This window comes from Arachis hypogaea, chromosome 12 (genome assembly GCF_003086295.3).
Source record: "Arachis hypogaea cultivar Tifrunner chromosome 12, arahy.Tifrunner.gnm2.J5K5, whole genome shotgun sequence".
Taxonomy (NCBI): domain Eukaryota; kingdom Viridiplantae; phylum Streptophyta; class Magnoliopsida; order Fabales; family Fabaceae; genus Arachis; species Arachis hypogaea.
The window spans coordinates 5989908-6014073 of NC_092047.1; the positions used below are offsets into that span (position 1 = coordinate 5989908).

The 24166-nt window shown below is 36.8% G+C and overlaps 3 protein-coding genes across 4 annotated transcripts; 1 reads left to right on the top strand and 2 right to left on the bottom strand.

Moving 5' to 3' along the window:
- Positions 1 to 811: 811 nt before the first annotated feature.
- On the bottom strand, positions 812 to 3369 carry LOC112726576 (vacuolar-sorting protein BRO1). The gene is made up of 3 exons (XM_025776005.3): positions 2585 to 3369; positions 1445 to 2497; positions 812 to 1347 (listed from the first exon to the last, which is right to left on the bottom strand). Exons 1-2 carry the CDS (start codon positions 3242 to 3244, stop codon positions 1775 to 1777), a joined length of 1383 nt encoding a protein of 460 aa, XP_025631790.1. The 5' UTR covers positions 3245 to 3369; the 3' UTR covers positions 812 to 1347; positions 1445 to 1774.
- A 1148-nt stretch (positions 3370 to 4517) lies between these two features.
- Positions 4518 to 9638, bottom strand: LOC112726577 (uncharacterized). 2 transcript variants are annotated; one of them, XM_029290524.2, is made up of 4 exons: positions 8755 to 9638; positions 6347 to 8654; positions 5235 to 6254; positions 4518 to 4988 (listed from the first exon to the last, which is right to left on the bottom strand). In XM_029290524.2, the coding sequence occupies exons 2-4, from the start codon at positions 7004 to 7006 to the stop codon at positions 4659 to 4661; spliced, it is 2010 nt and encodes a 669-aa protein (XP_029146357.1). In that variant the 5' UTR covers positions 7007 to 8654; positions 8755 to 9638; the 3' UTR covers positions 4518 to 4658. The 2 variants fall into 2 exon arrangements, with proteins under 2 accessions (XP_029146357.1, XP_072064706.1); XM_072208605.1 differs by lacking the exon at positions 8755 to 9638 and having other exon boundaries at positions 6347 to 6991; positions 7407 to 7537.
- Positions 9639 to 15578: 5940 nt separating this feature from the next.
- On the top strand, positions 15579 to 17087 carry LOC140176587 (uncharacterized). Its single transcript, XM_072208112.1, has 3 exons — positions 15579 to 15924; positions 16045 to 16481; positions 16563 to 17087. Exons 1-3 carry the CDS (start codon positions 15579 to 15581, stop codon positions 17085 to 17087), a joined length of 1308 nt encoding a protein of 435 aa, XP_072064213.1.
- Positions 17088 to 24166: the final 7079 nt, after the last annotated feature.

A 24166-nucleotide genomic window follows, 5' to 3' on the forward strand; every position in this document is an offset into this window, starting at 1 on the left:
TTTATATGATGGACCTTTCGTCTGTTACGCTTTTGGCATTAAGGTCGGTCTTAAAAATGGTGGATAACGTATCCGAGTTGTGTGCCGTTTGATCGTCGGTTATGATAGAAGCATTTATCTAGTCGAGTTATAGCTCATAAATGGACGAGCTATAACGGATGACGCCGAATTATAGCTTGTAAATAACGATCATATCAAGTCTGATTGTAACGTATAACGTCGAGTTATAATGTAAAGTGCCGAGTTATAGTGCATAATGCCGAATTATTGTATATAATGCCGAATTATGACATCGAATTTGTAACGGCCGTATCATAAACAATAAACATATACCAATGATAGTAATATGAGCTGTGAATTGAAGAATTAAAAATGGAAAAATATGAGTATGCGTACTGATGTGAAGAAAAAATATAACAATTCCCTCCTTAGAGTTGAGGGTGGAACTCCAAATGAGATCTAACCAAATTCCTGCCTCTACTACAATATTGTAGTCCTTATATATATTATTTTGCTCATCACTAATATTTAATTATTTTTTAATTAGTATATTATATATTTGTATCATATGAATCTTTTACACACAGATTAAAAGAACCAAAAAATAAAAACAGATTTTTGAATCAGTGCCGGAAATACCTTAGTTTAACTAAACAACTACAACTACTACTACATTAAATTGTTTTTGCAGTCATGACCATATCAATCTTGTAACTATATCAAAACTAGGATGTCTTATCTAAAATTCGTTGAAAGCCAAGCAAAATATATACATTATTGTTCTAAAAGTGATTCTCTATAGGAAAAGAAAAGAATAAACCACTCTCTTTATTACCAATTTACCATATGTCACAAAATTTGATACGTTGACTACCAAACATGCAACAATAACTAACAATGACTACGAGATCAGAGGCATACAAATCACTACGAATTAGTAGTGAAGAATAAGAAGGAATATATTCACAAATCAACAAACATAAAATTACGAGGATAATATATTCACAAAAATAGTTCTAAGCTTCTAGCTTGGACAAACAAAATTCCAACATCCAATTTAAAAAAGAAAATAGAAAGTTCATTCCTAAAGCTTGTTTAGTTTTTCTCTATGTCAACGTTGCTGCCTCAAAGGTTGGCCACAAGATTTCCATCCTTAATCATGACAGGCCCAGCCTCGGAGAGAAGGTCCAAGCATGGTGGCAGACATCCCTCTGAAAGCAGGGATTGAGCCTCACAATAACCTCTAAGAAATTTATGAGAGACATCAATACAAGTAAATTTAAAACGGCGGGTTTTCGACTTCATACTCCACAATCGATGTAAAGCTCTCCGAGAAAGATTTAAAACCTACATCATCCCGATCAAAAAATTCAACAAATGAAGATTAACAAAAATCAGATGCGCTAAGAAAAGATTAACTGAAAAGGTAGATGACGATTCATACAGGAGATGCAGCAGAAAATGATATATAACGGGAACCAGGAAATTTGCATTCCAATTCAGCAATCTGAGCCGTTAATATCTCGCGCAGCATCTGGACGCAGCTTATTGACAAGTCAATGGTGGCAGATGTCTTCTCAGCCTCATGCGTTAGTTTTAAGAACCAATGTGAAGCATCATTCAAGGCGTCTATGGCCATGCGCTGGCCAAAGGTGTTGGTGAGATCGCAGGAAAGAGCAATGTGGGTGGAGAGGGCTCCCAGGTTGAAGAGAACAGAGGCCTTCTCCAAATGGATATTGTGCTGAGAAGAGTCCTGTTGTGGGTTGAAGGCATCCTACCAAATAAAGATAGGTGGGTTGGGTGAGGTAGTCATAGGGAACAAAGGCTCAATCATGCAAAGGCATTTCAAATAGCGGATGAGGCAGTCACGGCGCATGGGTAGAGAGAGGTCGTCACGCAGCATTTCACCACGCAATTTGTTTAGCATTTGGAGAAGGCCTTCTACTCTCTCTGCCATGCTCTCAGAGTATTTGAGCACAAAGTAGTTGCGCAGGGACTCGTAGAAGTCTAAGGGCTCACTCTTCTTAAAGGGAAATGCCAGAATAAGTGACGAGGACGAAGAGGAAGAGGAAGAGGGAGAGGGAGGGGAGAGGATTGAGAAATTTGTTGGATAAGGAGGAGGCATGTCCCATGGGTTAGCCACCAGCTTTCCACCTTCCATAATCTTGAAAGGGCTGTACTCGGATAGGATGAGGTCAAGGTCTATTCCATCTACCTTGGGTATCGACAGGTCCGCGCGGCTGCAACTCCCGCTAACTAATTTTTCAGTTACAGATTCTGCATCATGATCAAGAGGACAGGATTGGACCAGTGAGGATGTTTTAGGTAACTGGGATTTGGGTAGGATGGATGATCGCCTCTGACAAGCCTCCACCCGAAAGAATTTCATCTTCTGGTAACAATGGGTTATCCAAGTTCGGTCAAATGAGAAGACATGTTCGGTTGCAGCCGAATCACTTAGTATCAGATCGTATGCTCTCTGATAATTCTCAAAAACCTATATCATCATCATCGTCGTCGTCGTCATATTGAAAATCTAAAATGAAAAAAATAAATGTAAAATCAATCAAGAGTCAAGACTGACCGATTTAAACGAAACGGCAATTATATGTTGTTGGAGAGCGGACCTGGCGGCGTTGTTGTTGTCGTGGAGTTGTTGCTGTAATTTGAGCTCGGAAGCCTGAGCGGAGAAGAGGTGGTGCAGAGTCTCGGTGAAGAGGAGAGTCAAGTCGAGGGTGGCGGAGATGTCCTTGGCGAAAACCTTCCAGAGTTCCGAGAAGAATTTGGCGGCGGCATTGAAGGCATCCATTGCAAGGTGACGGCCAAGGGCAGTGGTGCGGTCGCAAGAGGCTCCAATCTGGCTGTATATGGCGCCAAGGTTGAAGAGAACAGCAGCCTTCTCCAATTGGATGCTGTTGCGCTGCGAGGAGACTCCATTCTCATGCTCAGAGTAGAAGGCGTCGTACCAGACAAAGACGATGGGGTCGGAATGGGAGTCGGAGGAGATGGCGGTGAAGAGTGGGTCAACCATGCAAAGACATTTGAAGTAGTGAATGAGGCAGTCACGTTGCATGGGAAGGGAGAGGTCCCCTCGCCCCACCATGTCGCTGCGGCATTTGTTTAGGGTTTCCAGAATGCTTTCAACACTCTGTGCATCGCTCTCTGAATATTTTCTCGCTACCAAGTAGCGTAACGGCCGGTACAGATCCACCGGATCACTCTTCTTCAGTGGGATTGACAGCATCTTGTCCGGGTTCGGGTTCGGGTTCAGCAATCCCGCATCCCCTTGGTCGTGGCCATGGTGACGACGATTGAGTATATGATCAGGAAGGTGAAAATCGATGAAAATTGGAACCACTATGTATGTGATTTATTTCAAATTTATAAATAAAACTTCCACTAGTTAATTTATGTTAGTATTTAAAACTTTTTAACACAACAGTTACATTGTCTCAAAATAATAATAATTCGGGGCCAAACACTAGTTAGCAAATTTGGGACAAGTAAAACTGTAAAAGGTATAATGGATCAACATGAATAGCAAAATGATGTAAAACTACAATATTATTTTAGGCAATTACTCCCATGAAGATGCCAAAAACATCTTCTCATCATGATCTTTGTTTAAAAAGTATAATTTATTTATTTAGCAACACTTTAAATAAAGGTAACACTTTTACTTCAAATAAAATCAAGCCCTACAATCTATCATCTAATGGTCAAAATGATATATCTTCACATGATGATAATCATTAAATCTTCATTGGAGTAGCTACTTTTTAGGCAATTACTCCCATGAAGATGCCAAAAACATCTTATTTTACATGGTCCAGATATTATATAAACTGCAAAGTCAGATAATCAAACTTTGGGGATTATCATTCTTCACTAGTTCAACCAACAATAATACAAATCCTTTAAGTAAAGAGTTGCAAATAATAAATAATAAGACTAAAAGAAGAAAATATGCAGTTAATAACTATTCTAATGAAAAGCCAACAAAAGAAAAACTTATTTCAATTATACTTTTATGACTAAACTATGAACCGAACAATTTACTGAAATGAATTAAAGCCAAAAAAAAAAGTTTGAACAAAGCAGGATGAATAATCTTGATCCCACGTAACATCAATGTCATTATTAATCTCATGATCATCATCTCCTTCATAGAACAAATGTTGACAGAGGCAAAGTTTTTTCAAAATACAAAGTGGGGAAGCCCAAAAAATTAGAAGAAATTTTGTTCATCCACACAGTAAAATTGGATTTTGTACATAATTATTCAATACCAAAGAAGAAATTCATTATTTTTTTTGTTTTATTACTTTGAATTTGGGATTATCAAGGTTATCATAGAAACACATATCATCAGAAAAGAAATTTTTACCAGATGACATCAAACTAATTTAATCATGAATATTTACCAACAATACAAAATGATTAGTGAACCTTCAACCTGGGTAAGAAAGAAAACCGCAATAAACAAAGCAGAACTCATCAATGGATCTTGCAGCACATCATAAAATTGTGTAGATAGAAACAATAAATTTTGAAGGAATAGTTTTGAACAAGAGTAACTAATTCCTAAAGCTTATTTAGTTTAAAAGAAAAAAAAAAGTTAATTCCTAAAGCTCACATAGTTTTTCTCTATGGTAATGTTATTGTGGTGGTTTGGACTCCTGCAAGTTCATGTCCTTCAATGCCAACCTTAGTGCCTCTAAGGTTGCATTGGCCACAAGATTCCCATCCTTAATATTGACCGGGCTGATCTGTGAGAGAAGGTCCAAGCATGGTGGTTGACATCCTTCTACAAGCAGGGATTTAGCCTTACCATACCCTGAAAGAAATTGTTCAGTGATATAACCAAGATCAGTTACAACAGGGCAGGTTTTCATCTTCAGATATTGAGGTATCGAGGATTGAACAAGATTCTCAGCCAAAAGCTCAAGTGTCGACAGATCATAAGCTTTCTGATAAAGCCGAGGAACCTGCATCATCCCAATCACACAATTTAACAAATCAAGATTGATATCAATTAAAATAATCAGCTGAAGAGCTAGATGATGATATATACACGATAGAATTAATTTACTTCATGAAGGTTCAATTGCTTTTATTTAGACCCCAAAACTTTGCAAAGGTGAGTCATTAGCAAAGTTTGAAGATTAAACAGAGACAATTGAAATTTTAAGAACTAAATTTAGATTCACGTGCTAGTTCATATTATCGCCTACCGGAGATGATGATAGATCAGAATAGGAATGAGGACAATTCCATGTCAACTCGGCAATCTGAGCTGCTATTATCTCTTTCACCATCTTGGCCCGTTCTACTGACAAGTCACTGGTGGTGGCAGATACCTTCCCAGCCTCAAGCCACAGTTTCGAGAACCAATGCGAAGCATCATTTAAGGCGTCCTTGGCAAGGCGATGGCCTTGGATGGTGGTGAGATCGCAGGAGAGAGCAATTCGCTTGGAGAGGGCTCCCAGGTTGAAGAGAACAGAGGCCTTCTCGAAATGGATGTTGTGCTGAGAAGAGTTCTCTTGTGAGTTGAATGAATTGTACCAAACAAAGATAGGTGGATTGGGTGAGGTAGTCATGGGGAACAAAGGCTCAATCATGCAAAGGCATTTCAAATACTGGATGAGGAAATCACGGCGAACGGGTAGAGAGAGGTCATTACGCTGCATTTCACTGCGCAATTTGTCTACCGTTTTGAAAAGGCCTTCTACTCTGTTTGCCTCGCTCTCAGAGTATTTAAGGGCAACATAACTGCGAAGGGACTCATAGAGGTCCAAGGGCTCACTCTTCTTCAAACCGAATGACAGCATACCTGACGAAGAAGAGAGGATTGCGAAATTTTTTGGATAAGGAGGAGGCATGTCCCATGGGTTAGCCACCAGCTTTCCACCATCCATAATCTTGAAAGGGCTGTTCTCGGAGAGGAGGAGGTCAAGGTATATTAGTTGTTGCTTGGGTGTCCACAGGTCCGAGTGCCTGCAAATCCCTCTAACTAATTTTTCGGTGATGGATTCTGCATCATGATCAAGGGGACAAGATTGGACCGATGAGGATGTTTTAGGTCGCTTGGGTTTGGGTAGGATGGATGATTTCCTCTGAAGAGCCTCCGCCTGAAAGAATTTCTTCTTCTGATGAAGATGAGTTATCCAAGTTTCGTCAAATAAGCAGACATGCTTGATTGCAGCCGAATCACCAAGTATAAGATCATATGCACTCAGATAATGCTTGCAAACCTACATCATCATCATCATCTACATCATCCTTTTGAAAATCTAAAATGAAAAAACAAATGCAACATCAGTAAGTGTCAAGAGTCAAGACAGACCGATTTAAACGAATCGTCGTGGAGTTGTTGCTGTAATTTGAGCTCGGAAGCCTGAGCGGAGAAGAGGTGGTGCAGAGTCTCGGTGAAGAGGAGAGTCAAGTCGAGGGTGGCGGAGATGTCCTTGGCGAAAACCTTCCAGAGTTCCGAGAAGAATTTGGCGGCGGCATTGAAGGCATCCATTGCAAGGTGACGGCCAAGGGCGGTGGTGCGGTCGCAAGAGGCTCCAATCTGGCTGTATATGGCGCCAAGGTTGAAGAGAACAGAAGCCTTCTCCAATTGGATGCTGTTGCGCTGCGAGGAGACCCCATTCTCATGCTCAGAGTAGAAGGCGTCGTACCAGACAAAGACGATGGGTTCGGAATGGGAGTCGGAGGAGGTAGCGGTGAAGAGTGGCTCAACCATGCAAAGGCATTTGAAGTAGTGGATGAGGCAGTCACGTTGCATGGGAAGGGAGAGGTCCCCTCGCTCCACCATGTCACTGCGGCATTTGTTTAGGGTTTCCAGAACGCTTTCAACTTTCTCTGCATCGCTCTCTGAGTATTTTGTTGCTACCAACTTGCGTAACGGCCTGTACAGCTCCACCGGATCACTCTTCTTCAGTGGGATTGACAGCATCTTGTCCGGGTTCAGCCATCCCGCATCCTCCTTGGTCGTGGCCATGGTGACGTCGATTGAGTATATGATCAGGAAGGTGAAAATCGATGAAAATTGGAACCAATGTATGTATGTATGTGATTTATTTCAAATTTCAAATCTAAAACAACAAGCAAATTTTGGAATATATATTTTTCTTCTTTTGGTAACGAATATATATTTTCCTTATATCAGATTAATAAATAAATGGGCCATTTGTTAGTAAACTAGCTAATAATAATAATAATGGTCACTTTATTAATAAAAATCAGACTATATATATATATGGATGTATATGAAGGTACTGAAGTTGAAAGAGATGAAATACGGTTATTCATTGGAGAAATAGATCGTGTAAAGGGGGAGGTGTTTGAAAGAAATCCAGTTCCTTAATAAGTGCACAGTTTGTTATTTGGTGGAAACTCACTTCCAGTCGACACGTGAAGTTGATAGTTGAGAGTTGTTAGATGAACAAGTATAATCCATGATACCTAATTCAACAGTAACATCACATCACAACATATTACAAAGAACTAAATTATAAAATCCTGGTTTCATACTTCTGAGTTACTCTTCTAGTGGTACTAGCACTGACTTAGAAACTGCCAAAAACAGTTATTAGTTTATATGCACAACCAATTCACAGTTCAATTAGTTTAGAAACTGCCAAAAACAATTATTCACAATACACATATATGAATATGTTTGCCTGCAACACTATTGTTGAAAGGGAAAATTACTTTCTCAGTAGCAAAGAAAAGTAGAAACGACTCACTGTCTACTTCAGCCAATTCTAAAAACAGCTAATATACTAATTGTTTTTCATTAATTTCATCTGAAAACCACCACAGAGTGCACCATTTGTCAAACAATACTCACTTTATGATCCAAAGAGGATAAATTTCTTAGCGCAACAAAATACATAGTCACCAATACATGGAAGGATGAAAACATACTGCCAAATACTTGATAGTCAGTAGTAGTGTATGCTTGTAGGTAAATAACCTAAACTAAAATCATGGGTTAAATAAGTAATGAGTGAGCAAGGTAGAATGATCATGACAATAACAGTTTATAAAAAATAAAACACCAGTCACAATTCATAAATGATCATGACATAGCAGTTTCCTCAATTGAGAGCCTAAAATTCTCTCTCCAATTTCATTAATAGAATCTGACTACAATGCCAAAATATACTACCATTGCATCTCTAGTTTCTTCAGATCCAATAGAATATAAGTAATGAAGGCAATGTGACTACACATTTTTAACTCTATTCTAGTCATGTAAAATCATAGGCTGATGCTCTTAACTCGTTTGTAAGGTGTACTACCTGAAATACAATGGTCCTTAATTTATCAAACAATGAACACAATCCCTCTTTCAAAAAGTATAATAAAATAACTTCTATTTTTAGAAAGACTAAAGGTGAAAAGAAATAAAATGATACTACTCTAAGGAAAATTAAAAATCAAAAAAGATAACAGAAATGTTCAGTGAGTATATGAAACAAAATTAGGTCAATCATCATTAACAACCTCATGATAAACAACATAATGTGATTGAATGTATATATTAAGTAAGAAACAGCAAGCAGGCATTTCAACTTAATTTTGGAGGATACTCTCCTACTTGTCTAAAGAGCTCCACATACTGCAATGATTTTCCAAATACCCTGAAAATGTGAAAAAAGAAAATTAATACCATATGATGCCAAATATCTTAATACCATGATGTTATGACAGTTCAAAGACCCTAAAAAGGAACTACATAACTGATCTTTTTGCTGAACCCACACATTAGCAAGATAAAGGATTTCACTCAGTGAGAAACTTGATTCATGGAATCATCAGAAATCTGTTGAAGCTGCACAATTCTTCACAAACTCACTTGAAGATTCAAATTTAAGAAGGTTCCAGCTTTCAGCAGAACATTCCAAAAAACAGCATCACCAAAAGCACCCCACCATGAATCTTCAAATTGTTTAACCACAAAAGAAAAAACTGAAGCAGACCCAGAAATTCTGCCAGCAATCCAGCTCCAAAAACTCATAAAGTTTGATGCTTTATGATGTTTCCCTTCAACAGAACCAAACAAAGACTAGAACTTTGAATGCAATCCACTTCATATCTCAACAAACCAGCTCAAATCAGACACTGTGGTAGTGGTCCAAGGTTGTTGTTGTTGATGTTGATGTTATCTATGTTGGTGCAGCAGTCAGAGTGTGGCTTTTTATGTATATGATGATGAAAAGGGAGAGGTTGGAAGAGTAGCAAGGGCATTTGGGTGGGGGGTAATGGTAATAATAACTCACACAACAGCACAAGAAGCTGAATCAGAACCAGTTGTCATTTTGGCAATCTCACTGACTGAGACAACAATTTTTGTTTGTTGAGAGAATGAGGATAGCAAAGTGTTGTTCTTTTTCCAATAACAACCGCTTTCTGCCTCACTCAGCTCTGAACACCCAAAAGAAGCATCAAGTTTGGAACAAAAAAAATCTCAAAGAGAAAGGTTCCCATCACCACCTTGCAAATGCTCATAATAACTTCCATTTTTTATTTTTTATTTTCTCTCTCTCTCTCTCTCTCCGAGTTTGGTGTGCAGCATTTGAGTATGGATCATGATTATCTCATCATCTGGTGGGGAAGGTTTAACCAAAAGCAAACAAAAATTCCAAGATTATAAAGAGAAAGGCTAAATATTTTTGGAAGAAGAAAAGAAAAATGTTTTCATTGTTATTATTATTATTATTATTATTAATTATTAATAACTTAACTTATGTTTTGGTGTTATTAATTTAACCATGTTCACTCAGACATGACTAATATTTTTCTTTAATCTGCAATCTATATAGTAAAATTCATTCCAAATTCTAAAACCAGAACAACTTAGCTAACAAGTTCATAATTTTAAAGTAAATTCCAGGTTCGATTTTGCTTTGTCGAGTTTTCATCATATAAATAAAGTTTCACCGTTTTAACCAAGCACTATGCATTTGAGGCTTGCTGTTACCATATTAGAACTTATTTATATTGTACACATTTACCCTTTTCTTCATTGTGCTTTTCAATATTCATACACTCCATATAGAGATTTCATGAGGTACTCATTACACGAAACATAAATTTGTTCATCATATCATCTATGAACACCATGATAAGTAAGTCTTTCTTTCTTATTTTTACATATCTGATAATATATTTACTGATTAATTAAAATGCAAATAGTCTATAGTGCACACCCTCCATCTACATAAAAACTTATGAACATTTTTAGGAACATTTTTAATGTTGTTAGTGTGAGGGACTACAAGATGTAGAAGATCGACTCTTATTTTGGGTATGAAAGTAAAAGTAGTGATATACTCTAACATTGTAATTTTTTGTATTTTTTAAAATTGTGGAAGGTAAAATTTTTTATTTTTTTTTAACACAAATCGGACTGTCCGATTTATGTACCTCTCACAAATCGGCCAGTCCGATTTCTGTATTTTTACAGATCAGATAGTCTAATTTCTACTTCTCTAATTAAACAGTTTCACATTTGAGAATAATACTCCAGCGGTCCACATTTCAAAAAAACATCATTGCAACTCCAATATCAAAAACAAAAAGTGGTAGAAGATCATGTTCATTAAAAGCAAGATGAGGCTTCTCTTGGCTAAACTCATGTCTTTTAAGGGGACGGCAATCGAAGGATTCTGCATCGGATAATGGGTCAGTTCGAGAGATAACGGGTCGGTTTAGGGGGCATGGATCTCTGTTCTGGGCCTGGGCTAGTTTGTTGGCCCGGGTCCCCGTCCAAAAAAAAAAAGGGGGAAGGAAATAAGTCTTTCTCTCATTGTCATTATCAAATGCCCAACATTAGTAATTTAGTGGAATATATAGTAATTCTGCATATTACTCTGCATCTCTATTAGACTATATTGTAATAGAGGATGGTATAATATGCAAGTTACTCCACTTGAGCTATTGTTCAATTGCTGTTACCTTCATCCCAAACATAAATTTCAAAAAAACACTTGAAAGGATTTGTACTCACTTCTACGGAGTTAAACCTCAAAGTAGTCTCTGAGATTTACAAAATGCACCGATTTGGTCCCTGACTTCCCAATTGCACTATTTATGTCCTCGAGATTAAAAAAAATACACCTAGTTAGTCCCTTCCCCTTTTTCCGTACAAACTCCTTCCCAGCAGCAGTGATGTGGCAATTGATTGCCACGCTGGAGTGTCTAATAGTTACATGACGTGGCAATCAAAAGTGTGTAACCCAATGTGGTCCCTGAGCCCCTTTTTAACCCTAACTGCTGATGGAGTAGCGTACCACTTCTTCTTCTTCTTCTCCTTTTTAACCCTGGTCCCTGAGCCCCTTTTTAACCCTCCTCCTCCTCCCCTCCTCCTCCTCCTCCTCCTCCGTGTCTATTTCTTTGTCGTTGCTGTGCGGGTTGGAACGATGGTTGGACGTGCAAATGAATGAGATGGGAGTTCTATTCGATCAACGACAAGGGCGCCTAGTCGCAGCAGAGCCTCGCGAGTGCCAGAGCGGTGTGGGTGTGGGAAACGCCCTGTGTCCCGATGGTCTGGAACGGATACCCACCCAGACAAGCCATTCTTTGGATGTCCGAATTACAACGTGAGTTTGTCTTTAAGAATTGTTGATTTTTTTTTATGCCAACTCTAAAATCCTTAAATTTACTGCTCATAGAGTAGTGGAAAAAGGTGGTGTAAGTTTTTCCGATGGGCAGACGTTGTAGAAGATGATAATGGAAATTTTGAAGATGCTACAGCATATAACAATGAAGAAATGAGCGTGAGTCTTGCTTTAAGGATTGACAATTTGGAGGTTGAATTAAGGATCTAGAAATATATAATACAAATGTTAGGATTGATGGTTTTTTTTCCTGTTAGTTGTTGTACTAGTTGTGATTGTAAAAATATAACAACTGTGTGTTGTTTATGAATGTATCGGCAGTGTTTGGATTATTGGTGTGGTCTGTGTAAATAGATTACAAAGATAATAACGAAACTGAATAAATAGAACAGAACAAATAAATTGATAATAGCATATTTTGATTATAATTAACACATTGTCAAACACTATCAATGAAGTAGCTCCTAATAAACACCATAATACAGCCACCAAAAAGGAACACAATTAAAATTCCAAGTTTAAAGATTTATAACTACCAAAAGTAAAAATAAACCATACAGTCTGGTTATGTGCTTTTCCTGAATGAAAATAACGAAAAAAACAACTAATGCCTAAATTCCATATGTAATCAATCAAACATCAGCAGCTAGTATATCCAATTATTTAGAGTTTTTCTTCCTTGGTGCTTTGAACCCTGGAGTTGGAACAAACTTCAGAAAGCTTGCCAACCTAAAAGATGTTGCTGCACTTGCTCTTTGCATGAGATCAACAGAAACAGTTAATGGTGGTGGTGAGTTTCTCCTTTTGCATTCAATAATTTTTCATCAACCAACACAAAATTTTCAACTCAAATTCACAACAATGGATACCTTAACAATATAAAAAATAAATAAAAAATATTTTATTCATTGCATGCATACCTCTGTGTCAGGGGGCTTCGCGAGGAAGTTTTGCTCCTTCCTTCACCGATTTTGAACCAACGATGAGCAGGTTTCGACAATTTCCAATTTGCTTCACCACATAAACCCTCACCAGGACTAGGGAATGCCAGGGTTATGGAGCTTTCAGTTCGAATGAGATGAAGAAGATGAAGTGACGAAGTGATCTCTTTGAATATGGGAATTTTAACTTTTGGTAACTCCTTCCTACTTGAAGCGGTGTTGTTTTCTTATTTTAGCACCAAAATCTAATACGACGCCGTTTTCTATTGTCCAGCGTGGCAATCAATTGCCACATCACTGCCGCCGGGAAGGAGTTTGGACGGAAAAAGGGGAAGGGACCAACTAGGTGTATTTTTTTTCTAATCTTAAGGACATAAATAGTGCAATTGAAAAGTTAGGGACCAAATCGGTGTATTTTGTGAATCTCAGGGACTACTTTGGGGTTTAGCTCCACTTTTACGTCTTTATAGTGTAATTACAGTCTTATTGGTGCTTATGTGTGAACAATAGGTAAGGGGGGCTTAACGTAATGTTAGGGACGGAAAAAAAAATAGTCAGCCTAAACAGTCTAAAGTTATCGTATTTAATATTTATTTATTGCAAAGTGCATTAAATAAAACTAAAAATAATAAATTTTAGCAGTTTTTGATTAATTTTTTTGTTATCAAATATTTTCTATTTACGAATTATCCAAACTCAAACACGGGATATATCCAATGACACTAATGATGACCATAACACTCTCAGAACTCCTCTATGCAACCAACATATCCAATAGTTTGTTTAATATTTTTTAGGCTTTAGATTATACTATTTATCTTAAGTATGTAATAATTAGGATAAAGCACATTTACACAGCTACAAGCCTTCTCATATTTTGCATAAGTATGTATTTGCTAATGCATGTGATGCTGTGAAATAGGTACATTTGGGTGTAATTTTATTGTGTTTCCTGTTTCATTCTTTGTCTGTGTATCTTATATTAAACGTGACAAGGTATTGTTATGAACTTTTGATTATATGGAGTTCTTTAAAGTAGGAAACTGAAGCTTATCGCGAAAAAGAGGGTTAACTTCAATTAATGTCTTCAGTTTAGCAAGCAGTATTCCAATAAGAAAATTTTGTATCCACATATAGCTGCTCATTACGTTTGCAACTTTCATTTAAAATAAATCAAAGAACCAAAATAAAATTTGTTATTCATATATGATGTTAGACTAGGAATTTAAGAAGGTAAACAATAAACATATACCAATGAAGTAGTAATATGAGCTGTGAATTGAAGAATTAAAAAAAATGGAAAAATATACGAGTATGCGTACTGATATGAAGAAGAAATATAACAGGGAAAAGTCTAGGGGGCCAGCAACTTTGTTAAATTCTGGCCAGTATGTAACCAGCAAAGAAAAGTGAGCCATTGAATGAAATCTCACATTAATCTCACACCATTAAAACCATCATTGATGGCTATTTAATGGCTAGAAATCACAAAAGTTGCTGGCCCCTAGCATTGCTCATACAACAGTTTTTTTCTTTGAGTTGAGGGTGGAACTCTAAATGAGATCTAAGCAAATTTCTGCCTCTATTACAATAGTGTAGTCCTTATATATACTATTTTTCTCATCACTAATATTTAATTATTTCTTAATTGGTATGTTATATTTTTGTATCATATAACTCTTTTACACAGATTAAACGAACAAAAAAATAAAATAGATTTTTGAACCAGTGCCGGAAATACCCTAGTTTAACTAAACAACTACAACTACTTCTACATTAAATTGTAATTGCAGTCATGATCATGATGTTGTTCATTGCTGCGATTACCATCATTCATATCAATCTTGTAATTATAATAAGAACTTTTGGAATAATAAAAATTTATCAAGACTAGGATGTCTTATCTAAAATTCGTTGTACATTATTGTTCTAAAAGTGTATCTCTATAAGAAAAGAAAAGAATAAACCACTCTCTTTATTACCAATTTACCATATGTCACAAAATTTGATACGTTCTAACTACCAAACATGCAACAATAACTAACAATGACTACGAGATCAGAGGCATACAAATCACTACGAATTAGTAGTGAAGAATAAGAAGGAATATATTCACAAATCAACAAACAAAAGTACGAGGATAATATATTCACAAAAATAGTTCTAAGCTTCTAGCTTCGACAAACAAAATTCCAACATCCAATTTAAAAAAGAAAATAGAAAGTTCATTCCTAAAGCTTGTTTAGTTTTTCTCTATGTCAACGTTGCTGCCTCAAAGGTTGGCCGCAAGATTTCCATCCATAATCATGACAGGCCCAGCCTCGGAGAGAAGGTCCAAACATGGTGGCAGACATCCCTCTCGAAGCAGGGATTCAGCCTCACAATACCCTCTGAGAAAATTTTGAGTGATATCAATACAAGGAAATTTAAAATGTGAGGTTTTCGACTTCAACTTCGACAAAAGATATCGAGGTATCGAGGATTTAGCAAGATTCTCAGCTAAAGGCCCAAATGTCGACAGAAATAAAGCTTTCTGATAAAGCATAGCAACCTACATCATCCCAATCAAACAATTTAACAAATCAAGATTAACAAAAATCAAATCCACTAAGAAAACTTTAACTGAAAAGGTAGATGACGATTCATACAGGAGGTGCAGCAGAAAATGAGTTATAAGTGGAACCAGGAAAATTGCATTGCAAGTCAGCAATCTGAGCGCTTAATATCTCGCGCAGCATCTGGGGGCAGCTTATTGACAAGTCAGTGGTGGCAGATACCTTCTCAGCCTCACGCATTAGTATTAAGAACCAATGTGAAGCATCGTTTAAGGCGTCTATGGCCATGCGCTGGCCTTGGACGGTGGTGAGATCGCAGGAGAGAGCAATTTGGGAGTCAAGCGCTCCCAGGTTGAAGAGAACAGAGGCCTTCTCGAAATGGATGTTGTGCTGAGAAGAGTTCTCTTGTGGGTTGAATGCATTGTACCAAACAAAGATAGGTGGGTTTAATGTGGGATGATTTGCTGTTTAAACGTTTGAACTGCTATAAAGGAGATGGTTGGCTTTGCGTGCAAGGCATGCTGACAAAAAATAACTTTAACTGTGCATTCTGTTTGGTGTATGGCGCACATATTCGGAATGAGAAATTGATGATGTGGGAGGAGTTGTGCTATATTGTGGGTTTGTGTCAGGTTCCGTTTTGCTTTATGGGAGACTTTAATGAAATACTAAAGTTGGAGGAAAGAAAAGGCGCAGCTAGTTTACCGGCTTCTGCAGAAGACTTTAAGGAATGGGTGCAAGATTTACAGCTAGTGGATCTACCGCTTACTGATCGAAAATTCACATTGTTTCGAGGTAGTTCTTGTAGCCGAATAGATAGGATTCTTGTCAGTTTGGAGTAGCTTGAGGAGTTCCCAGATACTCGTTTGAGAGGTGGACCTAGGGGGCTATCAGATCATTGCCCATTGATTCTAGAAGATGCGAGACTTAGTGCTGGTCCAAGACCGTTCCGAAGCCTAGACTCCTGGTTCACACATGAAGGGTTTCTGAGGATGGTGAAGGATGAGTGGAGGAACTTGGGTGATGAACAGTTTACTAGTAAGCTGAAGGCGTTGACGGTTCCGCTGAGGAGATGGCACAAGGACAATTTCGGAGACATTGACAATAGGATAAAGAAATTCGAGGAGGAAATTAAGAAGATTGATGACGTGGTTAGTGCTGGCAGTCATGATGGAACATTGGAGGCTAGAAGGAAGGCTCTTGTGACTTGCTGTGCGAAGTGGTATGCCAGAAAGAAGGTTCATTGGAAGCAAATATCCCGATCTCAACATGCTAGGGACATGGACAAGAACACCAGATACTTCCATAATATAGCATCGGCTAGAAGAAGGAACAACAGAATCGAGTCCTTGGTAATTAATGGCAGAGTAGTGAGGAACCAGGCCAGAATAAAAGTTGCAATTACAGGTTACTATAAAGAACTATATCGATAGGAGCTCTATCTAAGGGTTGGAATCCGTGATGGGTTGGTAAGGAGGATTAATGAGGAGGAAGCAGAAGAGCTAGAGGTGATACCATCACCCGAAGAAGTTCGAGAGGCAGTTTGGGATTGTGGGTCCAGTAAAGCGCCAGGTATTGATTGCTACAATATGAACTTCATAAAGAAATGTTGGGGTGAGATTGGCCAAGAGTTTACTGCAGCTATTCTGGATTTTTTCCAAAGTGCGAAGCTACCAATAGATGCCAACGTAACATGGGTGGCGCTAGCTCCGAAATTTGTGGGAGCTAAGGAAATTAAAGATTTAAGGCCAATTAGCATGGTTGGTTGTGTCTATAAGGTGATATCCAAAATCTTGGTGAGAAGAATGCGGTCAGTAATGCCAGGCTTAGTGGGAGAGACGCAGTCTGCGTTTGTCAAGGGTCGTAAGATACATGATGGTGCGCTCATTACTTGTGAGACGGTCCAATGGCTGAAGTCGCGTAAGAAGCAGGCAGCAATTATCAAACTAGACTTTTAGAAAGTTTACGACAGAGTGAGATGGAGTTTTGTGGATGAGGTGCTCCAAAAAATGGGGTTTGGCTTTCGGTGGAGGGCTTGGGTGAAGGAATGTGTGACCACAGCATCTATGTCAGTGTTGATTAATGGATCACCAACCAAGCCGTTCAGGATGGAGAGAGGACTGAGACAAGGAGATCCGCTGTCCCCTTTTCTGTTCGTTCTGGTTGTTGACGTTTTGCATAGGATGGTGGGTGAGGCAATCAGGAATGGGCGCATCTCTCCACTGTTGGTGGGTAGGGACAACATAGAATTGTCGCATCTCCAATTTGCGGACGACACAATTTTATTTTGCCCACAGGATACAGAAACAATACTGAACTATAAGAGGCTTTTACGTTGCTTCGAGTGGATGTCTGGCCTGAGTATCAACTTCGAGAAGTCAAATCTGATTTTGGTTAACTGTGAGCAGGGCTGGGTGACGAATATGTGTGGTTTGTTGGGTTGCGCCGAAGCTACTTTACCAATAAGGTATTTAGGAATTTCGTTAGGTGCAAACCCACGGTTGGTGAAGACATGGAAACCGATCATAGACAAGGTGGAAGATAAGCTCAGTTTGTGGAAAGCCAAGTCCCTCAACAAAGCTGGTAAGCTGGTTCTAATAAAATCCGTTCTGAATAGTTTGCCGATTTACTACCTAAGCTTGTACAAAATGCCAAAAGCGGTTGCAGACAAGATTATCGGGCTACAGAGAAGGTTTTTATGGAGTAAAGAAGATGGGAAAAACGGTTTACCACTTGTGAAATGGGAGATGGTGCAAGCTCCGAAAAAGTTAGGCGGATTGGGGGTGGCGATGCGTTGATTAGAAATACGGCGCTTCTGTTCAAGTGGTGGTGGCATTTTTCGAAGGAAGACTGCCCGCTATGGAAGAAGGTTGTCTGTTCTTGTAATCTCTTGAATCCTTCTGTGATGTTATCAAAACAGTCATTACCTGCAAGAGGAGGGCCATGGAAAGATATTTGTCAGCTTAATTTTAAAGGGCCATAGGGGAGAGATATGATGATCAGTGGTTTGGCTATGGAGTTGGGAAATGGTAGACGTATTCATTTCTGGGAGGATGATTGGCTACAAGGTGGTCCGTTGAAAGATAGTTTTCCGAGACTCTTCTCTGCCTCAAATCAACAAGGATCTATGGTAGGGGATTGTGGGTTCTGGGATGTGATAGAGTGGGTGTGGAACTTTCAGTGGAGGAGAGAGTTATTCCAATGGGAACTTGAGTTGCTCAATCAACTTCATGATCGTTTGCGAGTAGTAAGAATGTCGCCTAGTAAAGAGGATACAATTGTATGGAAATTTGATAAAACATGTATCTATTCTACTAATTCTTTTGTGCAGGTGCTGCAGAAAGAGACTCTCCCAGAAGACATCACAAGCTACAGCTTCACTAGTGCCATTTGGAGAGGATTGGTTCCTCCAAGAGTAGAGCTCTTTGCGTGGTTTGTCCTAATAGGCAGGATCAACACTAAAGAGAGACTGAGTAGGCTAGGAATCATGCGACATAGTGATACGATTTGTGTGTTGTGTAAAAAAGAAATAGAATTTGTGCACCATCTGTTTCTAGGTTGTGAATTTTCTTGGCAGGTGTGGTGTGCTTGGTTGATGGGTGCAGGCAGAGCTTGGGCTATTCCGGGGACTGTCAAAGAACTGTTTGAGAGTTGGATGGAAGTGCCTGGTCGTAGTTCTGAGAGAAAGAAGTGGCAGATAGGATTCTTTGCGGTTATCTGGAATATTTGGTTAGAACGGAATACCAGAATCTTCCAGAAATTGGAGACAGGTGTTGATGGAGTCAAGCATAAGTCGTTTCTGAGTTATAAGGAATGGTGTGGCGTTGATCCGTTTGGTTGTTGATGGCAATGCCGGAGATGACAACGGATTCTACCCCAGAGTTATGTCTCTTTATTTTGGTTTCTGTTTTGTTATCTTTTCATGTTTGCTCCACTCTAATGTGTTGAGCTCACTTTCTTCAAAAAAAAAAGTCGCGTAACGGCCGGTACAGATCCACCGGATCACTCTTCTTCAATGGGATTGATAGAACCCTTTCCGGGTTCGGGTTCAACAACCCCGGATAATTGTTGCTCATGATGACGGTGTCTGACGATATGATCAGGACGACGAAGCAGAAAATCTACGAAAATGGAAACATGCATCTAATATATGCGCGCAAGTGTCGGATACTGTGATTTATTTTCAATGTAAAAAATAACTAAATTTTAGAATAAATATCACTATTTTACTTTTATTACAATAATTAAAATTAAAAAATAAATAGGTCATTTGTTAGTAAATGATTCAATAATAATAATAAGGGTAAAGTTCTGTATTCATCCTCAACGTTTTGGAAAAATCTTTGATCCTTAATATTTTAATTATTTTATTTTTATTTTAAAATATTTAAAGTAGTATTAATATTATTTTATTATTTATTAACATTATTTAATAAAATTGATGTATTATTAATAATATTTTTATTAAAATTACATTTACTAAACTTCTTTTTACCTTTTTAACAAGTTCAAATTTTATTTTGCTACTTCTTTTTTCTTCCTCCTCAAACTTCTTTTGGAGAATTAATAATATAAAAGAGAGAAAAAAAAGAAAATAGAAGAATAAAATTTGGGTTTGAGAAAGTAAAGGCAGGAGAAGAAAGTTGAGCAAACATAGTTCTAACAAAAACATTATTAATAGTACATCAATTCTGTTAATTGTTAGTGATGAATTTGACGGTAAGATAGCATCGATATCATTTTAAATATTTTAAAATAAAAATAAGATGATTAAAATATTAGAGACTAAGTCTAAAATAAAACTCATCTAAATATTAAGAACTAAAACCGTACTTTATTCTAATAATAATAATAATAATAATAATAATAATAATAATGTGTACATTTATGAATAGAAATGTATAAATACAACTATAATGACAAAGATATACCAATATAAAATATTAACAACCAAGAGTGAAGAGTGATACAACGAGACCACAGTACAAGCTAAGAAATGATGTAATATAGCTAGGTAAAGCAAAAACATTGGTACAAGAACTAGCTTCTAAGGTAAAGCTCAATAAGATCATCAGGTACATAAATAGGATTCTCACTAATGTATTTGAGGAAATTAGATATAGGTGGGTACTCCCATGAAGATATTATAATTATCTTCATGTGATGATTTTTCTTTTTGACCCTTAGATGATGGAGTGTAGGGTTAGATTTTGATATGTTATAAAAGTGTTGTTTTTATTTAAAGTGTGGCCAAATCAATAAATCACACTTTTATACAAAGCATCTTCATAAAAAGATGTTTTTTGCATCTTCATTTGAGTAGCTCCCTTAGATATATTCTCTATACAATCACTTAGAAAGATTGCCCTTTCTCAAATTAGACAAGTCTAGAGTGCGAAACAAGTGAAGCTCAATGAGTGTCTTTAAATAAAGGAACAGTACTTCTTGGATGAGAGTGAAGTTCAGTGATCATTCGACAATTTTCATTACTAAAATGACTGATAACCATATGAAATGTCCCCTCCCTGCGTGCAATTGAAAAAGAATAATATAAATAAGGAATATTTAGGCAACATAAATAGAAATAAATAAACCATAAATGTAGCATAAAGAAGGATCACCTGCTTGGTTCAACCAATTCAACAATTCGAGATATGATGGCTGATCGAATAGTATAAAAAAAATTCATCTTATAAACTTCTCATCCAGCTAATTGATCTCTGAATCTGTTTAGCATAGGCCTGCAAATAATGGGATATAATATAAGGTGAATGCTATGGTGCCTATCACATTGTACCTAAGTTACTAAAAAGAGTAAATAAATAATATTTAATAAATTTTAGATGATTTACTTTTTACTTTAAATATTTTATTTTTTACTTTAAACAATAAGTTAGGTAATTTAGACACCATAACAAAAACACCATAGAACTCACTATAATATAAAGGAAACAGTGGAACGAACACATCCATATCTTATAAGTATGTCAATGATCACATACATGACTCACCTAACGATAATGCCTAAATTTAATACCCAAGAAAACAAAACAATGCATATGATACATATATATGATATAAACATGTTAAGTAATAATCAATTGATGGAACAATGAAGTTAAGCAATTTCAGGACCAAAAAAATGCATTCAACCAAATTGCTTTGATTAAATTTGAATATCAACTAACAAGTAAAGTGACATCAGAAGAAAAATTACTCTACCAGATGACATCAAACTCATTTAATCATGAATAGTCATCTATCAACAATATAAAATGAGAGGTAAATCTTCAACCAGGTTAAGTAAGAAAACCACATGATCAGATGATATGGAAAATTGGGTCAACAAAATCAGAAAAATTGGAAGAAAAAGAATTAACAAAGAGGCAAACCCAATTAAGAATGATATTAAATTATCCAATTTTAAATTAAAGAACTAAATGAGTCCTTCGATTCCAGAAGCAATTGCATTGAGAATTTATGAGATTAGACATATTTCATTTCTATTTTGTCTAAATATTTGAGAATAACTAAATAGGTAAAAGAGGAGAAAACATAACCACGGTCTACCTTCCAAAACTGCAATGAAGAAGGCAAACCTCATCAATGGATGCAGCAGCACATCAGGAAAATTGTGCATATACAAACAATAAATTTAGAAAGATTTGAGTAACAGTAGAAGCAATAGTTTTAAGCAGCAATAATTAATTGATCTCAAACAAGAAAAGAAAACGAGGACATTTGTTAAAATGAAAAAGAGTACTGCTAGAGAGCCAATGGTCTAAGTGTATAATTTGTACAATGGGCTAAATCTTTGGTCCAATATGAATAAAATGAACATCACCCATACTATCCAGAATAACCATCCGGGTAGCTGATTTTGGGATTCACTAAGGATTGAACTCTTGACCTTTCGAATCTAGAGCTCTGATGTCATATCATGAAACCACTCATCCCAAAAGTTTAACCTGATAGAAAAAGGTAACACTAATGATTATATCTCTAATACTGAATAAATCTCCATTGTACACATTGTACAAAATTTCCATTAGCTCCTTATACTTTCTCAATGAAAAAATATAACCACAAAAAGATATACTTTCTTCCACATTCCAGTCAAAGGAAATATCTAATCTACTATTTTGCAAGGGGAAAAATAGAAAATAAATTAGAGAAAGAAGGAGCGACCATACCTTGTCATAGTTTCACATAACTTTAAAATTGCTTTATTTGGAAAACAGTATTTAAGAGTATACGAGGGTCTTTTACCAATCTTTAGACACAGAGGAAGGTTCAAAAAATTATATATAAAATTGCAAAAAATCGTGAAAGAAAAACGAGAAACTTGGATTCGGTTAAGTGCATAAAGGATAAAGACGGAGATATTTTTGCTCAAAATGAGAAGTTCAATAAAAGGTGGAAGAGCTACTTCTACGAGTTATTTAATAAAGGACAAAAAACTCTTCCGAGTCTTGATCGGTTGTACACGAGAAAAGAAGATCAAAATTCTAACTACTACCGAAAGATTCGAGACTTTGAGGTAAAAGAGGCTCTAAAATGGATGAAAAATAACAGAGCAGTAAAACCTGATAATATCCCAATTGAAGTTTGAAAGGACCTTATAGAAAAAGGCATCAATTGGTTAACCAAGTTTTTTAATGAGATTTTAAGATAAAAAAAGATGCATGCCACATGAGTGGAGAAAGAGTATCTTGGTACCTATCTACAAGAATAAGAGAATATACAGAATTGCGAAAACTATAGAGAGATCAAACTCATTAGTCATATCATGAAGTTATGGGAAATTGTGATATAACGAAGGTTGAGACAAAAGACACAAGTAACAGAGAACCAATTAAGTTCTACACCAGGCAGATCCACCACTAAAGCTACATACCTGTTAAGAAAGATGATGGAGAGGTATCGTAGTAATAAAAGGGACCTACATATAATGCTTATTGATTTGGAAAAAGCATATGATAGGGTGCCAAGGGAGGTCTTATGAAAACTTTTGGAAATAAAGAGAGTAAGGATCGCATATATTCGTACAATTAAAGATATGTATGATAGGACTAGAACCGGTGTGAAGACTCAAGGTGGTGTGATAGAGGAATTTTTTATTGGTATAGGATTACATCAAGGATCATCCTTAAGTCCATATCTTTTCACATTAGTTTTGGAAGTTCTCACAGAGCATATCCAAGAACCTATGCTATGGTACATGTTTTTTGCCGATGATATCGTCCTTATGGAAGAGTCAAAGAAAGACCTAAATAAGAAGTTGGATTTATGGAGAGAAGTTCTAGAAGTGTATGGTCTGCACATAAGCCATAGCAAGATAAAATATATGGAATATAAGTTCGGTCGTCAAAGGAAAAACTCTAATGTACGAAAAGTTAAAAATTTTAAGTATCTTGTGTGTATTATACAAGATAATTGAGAGATTGAACAAGATGTAAATCATATGATTCAATTGCAGGTTGGACAAAATGACAGAGTGCGTATGGTTTTATGTGACAAAAACATGCTTTAAAACTTAAAGGTAAATTCTATCGCACTGCTATCATACTGGATATACTTTATTGTACATAATGTTGAGCGGTCAAATGGGAACACGAACATAAGTTAAGTGTAGCAGAGATGAAGATGTTGAGATGGATGAGTAGTCATACACAATAGGATAGAATAAGGAACGATTAAAAGTAGCATCTATTGTGGAAAAGATGTTAAAATCACGTCTCAAGTGGTTTGGACATGTGAGAAGAAGATCGATAGAAATTGGATGAGATGGAAAATATACAAGAGGAGAAGACAGAGGAAGACCTAGAATAACCTTTTATTGAGGTGATCAAATAAGATCTACATGTAAATGGTTTCTCTTTAGACATGATATATGATAGAGTTTAATTATTACATCGATTGATCTATATAGTCGATCCCACTTAGTGAGACAAGACTTTGTTGTTGTTAATATTGAAAAACAACATTCACATTTACCAAAATATATGCATATTTGTTGCTCTATCAGTAGTATCTC

What these genes read in the sequence shown, in the direction of transcription:
- LOC112726576 (XM_025776005.3), bottom strand. Translation starts at nt 3,244, where the DNA reads ATGCTGTCAATCCCACTGAAGAAGAGTGATCCGGTGGATCTGTACCGG. An exon ending in TTGCCGTTTCGTTTAAATCG is followed by an intron (nt 2,498 to 2,584) that starts GTCAGTCTTGAC and finishes ATGATGATATAG; the next exon opens with GTTTTTGAGAATTATCAGAG.
- LOC112726577 (XM_029290524.2), bottom strand. Translation starts at nt 7,006, where the DNA reads ATGGCCACGACCAAGGAGGATGCGGGATGGCTGAACCCGGACAAGATG. An exon ending in ACGACGATTCGTTTAAATCG is followed by an intron (nt 6,255 to 6,346) that starts GTCTGTCTTGAC and finishes ATGATGATGTAG; the next exon opens with GTTTGCAAGCATTATCTGAG. An exon ending in CTGATCTATCATCATCTCCG is followed by an intron (nt 4,989 to 5,234) that starts GTAGGCGATAAT and finishes GGGATGATGCAG; the next exon opens with GTTCCTCGGCTTTATCAGAA.
- LOC140176587 (XM_072208112.1), top strand. Translation starts at nt 15,579, where the DNA reads ATGTGGGATGATTTGCTGTTTAAACGTTTGAACTGCTATAAAGGAGAT. An exon ending in AAAATTCACATTGTTTCGAG is followed by an intron (nt 15,925 to 16,044) that starts GTAGTTCTTGTA and finishes CATTGATTCTAG; the next exon opens with AAGATGCGAGACTTAGTGCT. An exon ending in ACAACAGAATCGAGTCCTTG is followed by an intron (nt 16,482 to 16,562) that starts GTAATTAATGGC and finishes CTATATCGATAG; the next exon opens with GAGCTCTATCTAAGGGTTGG.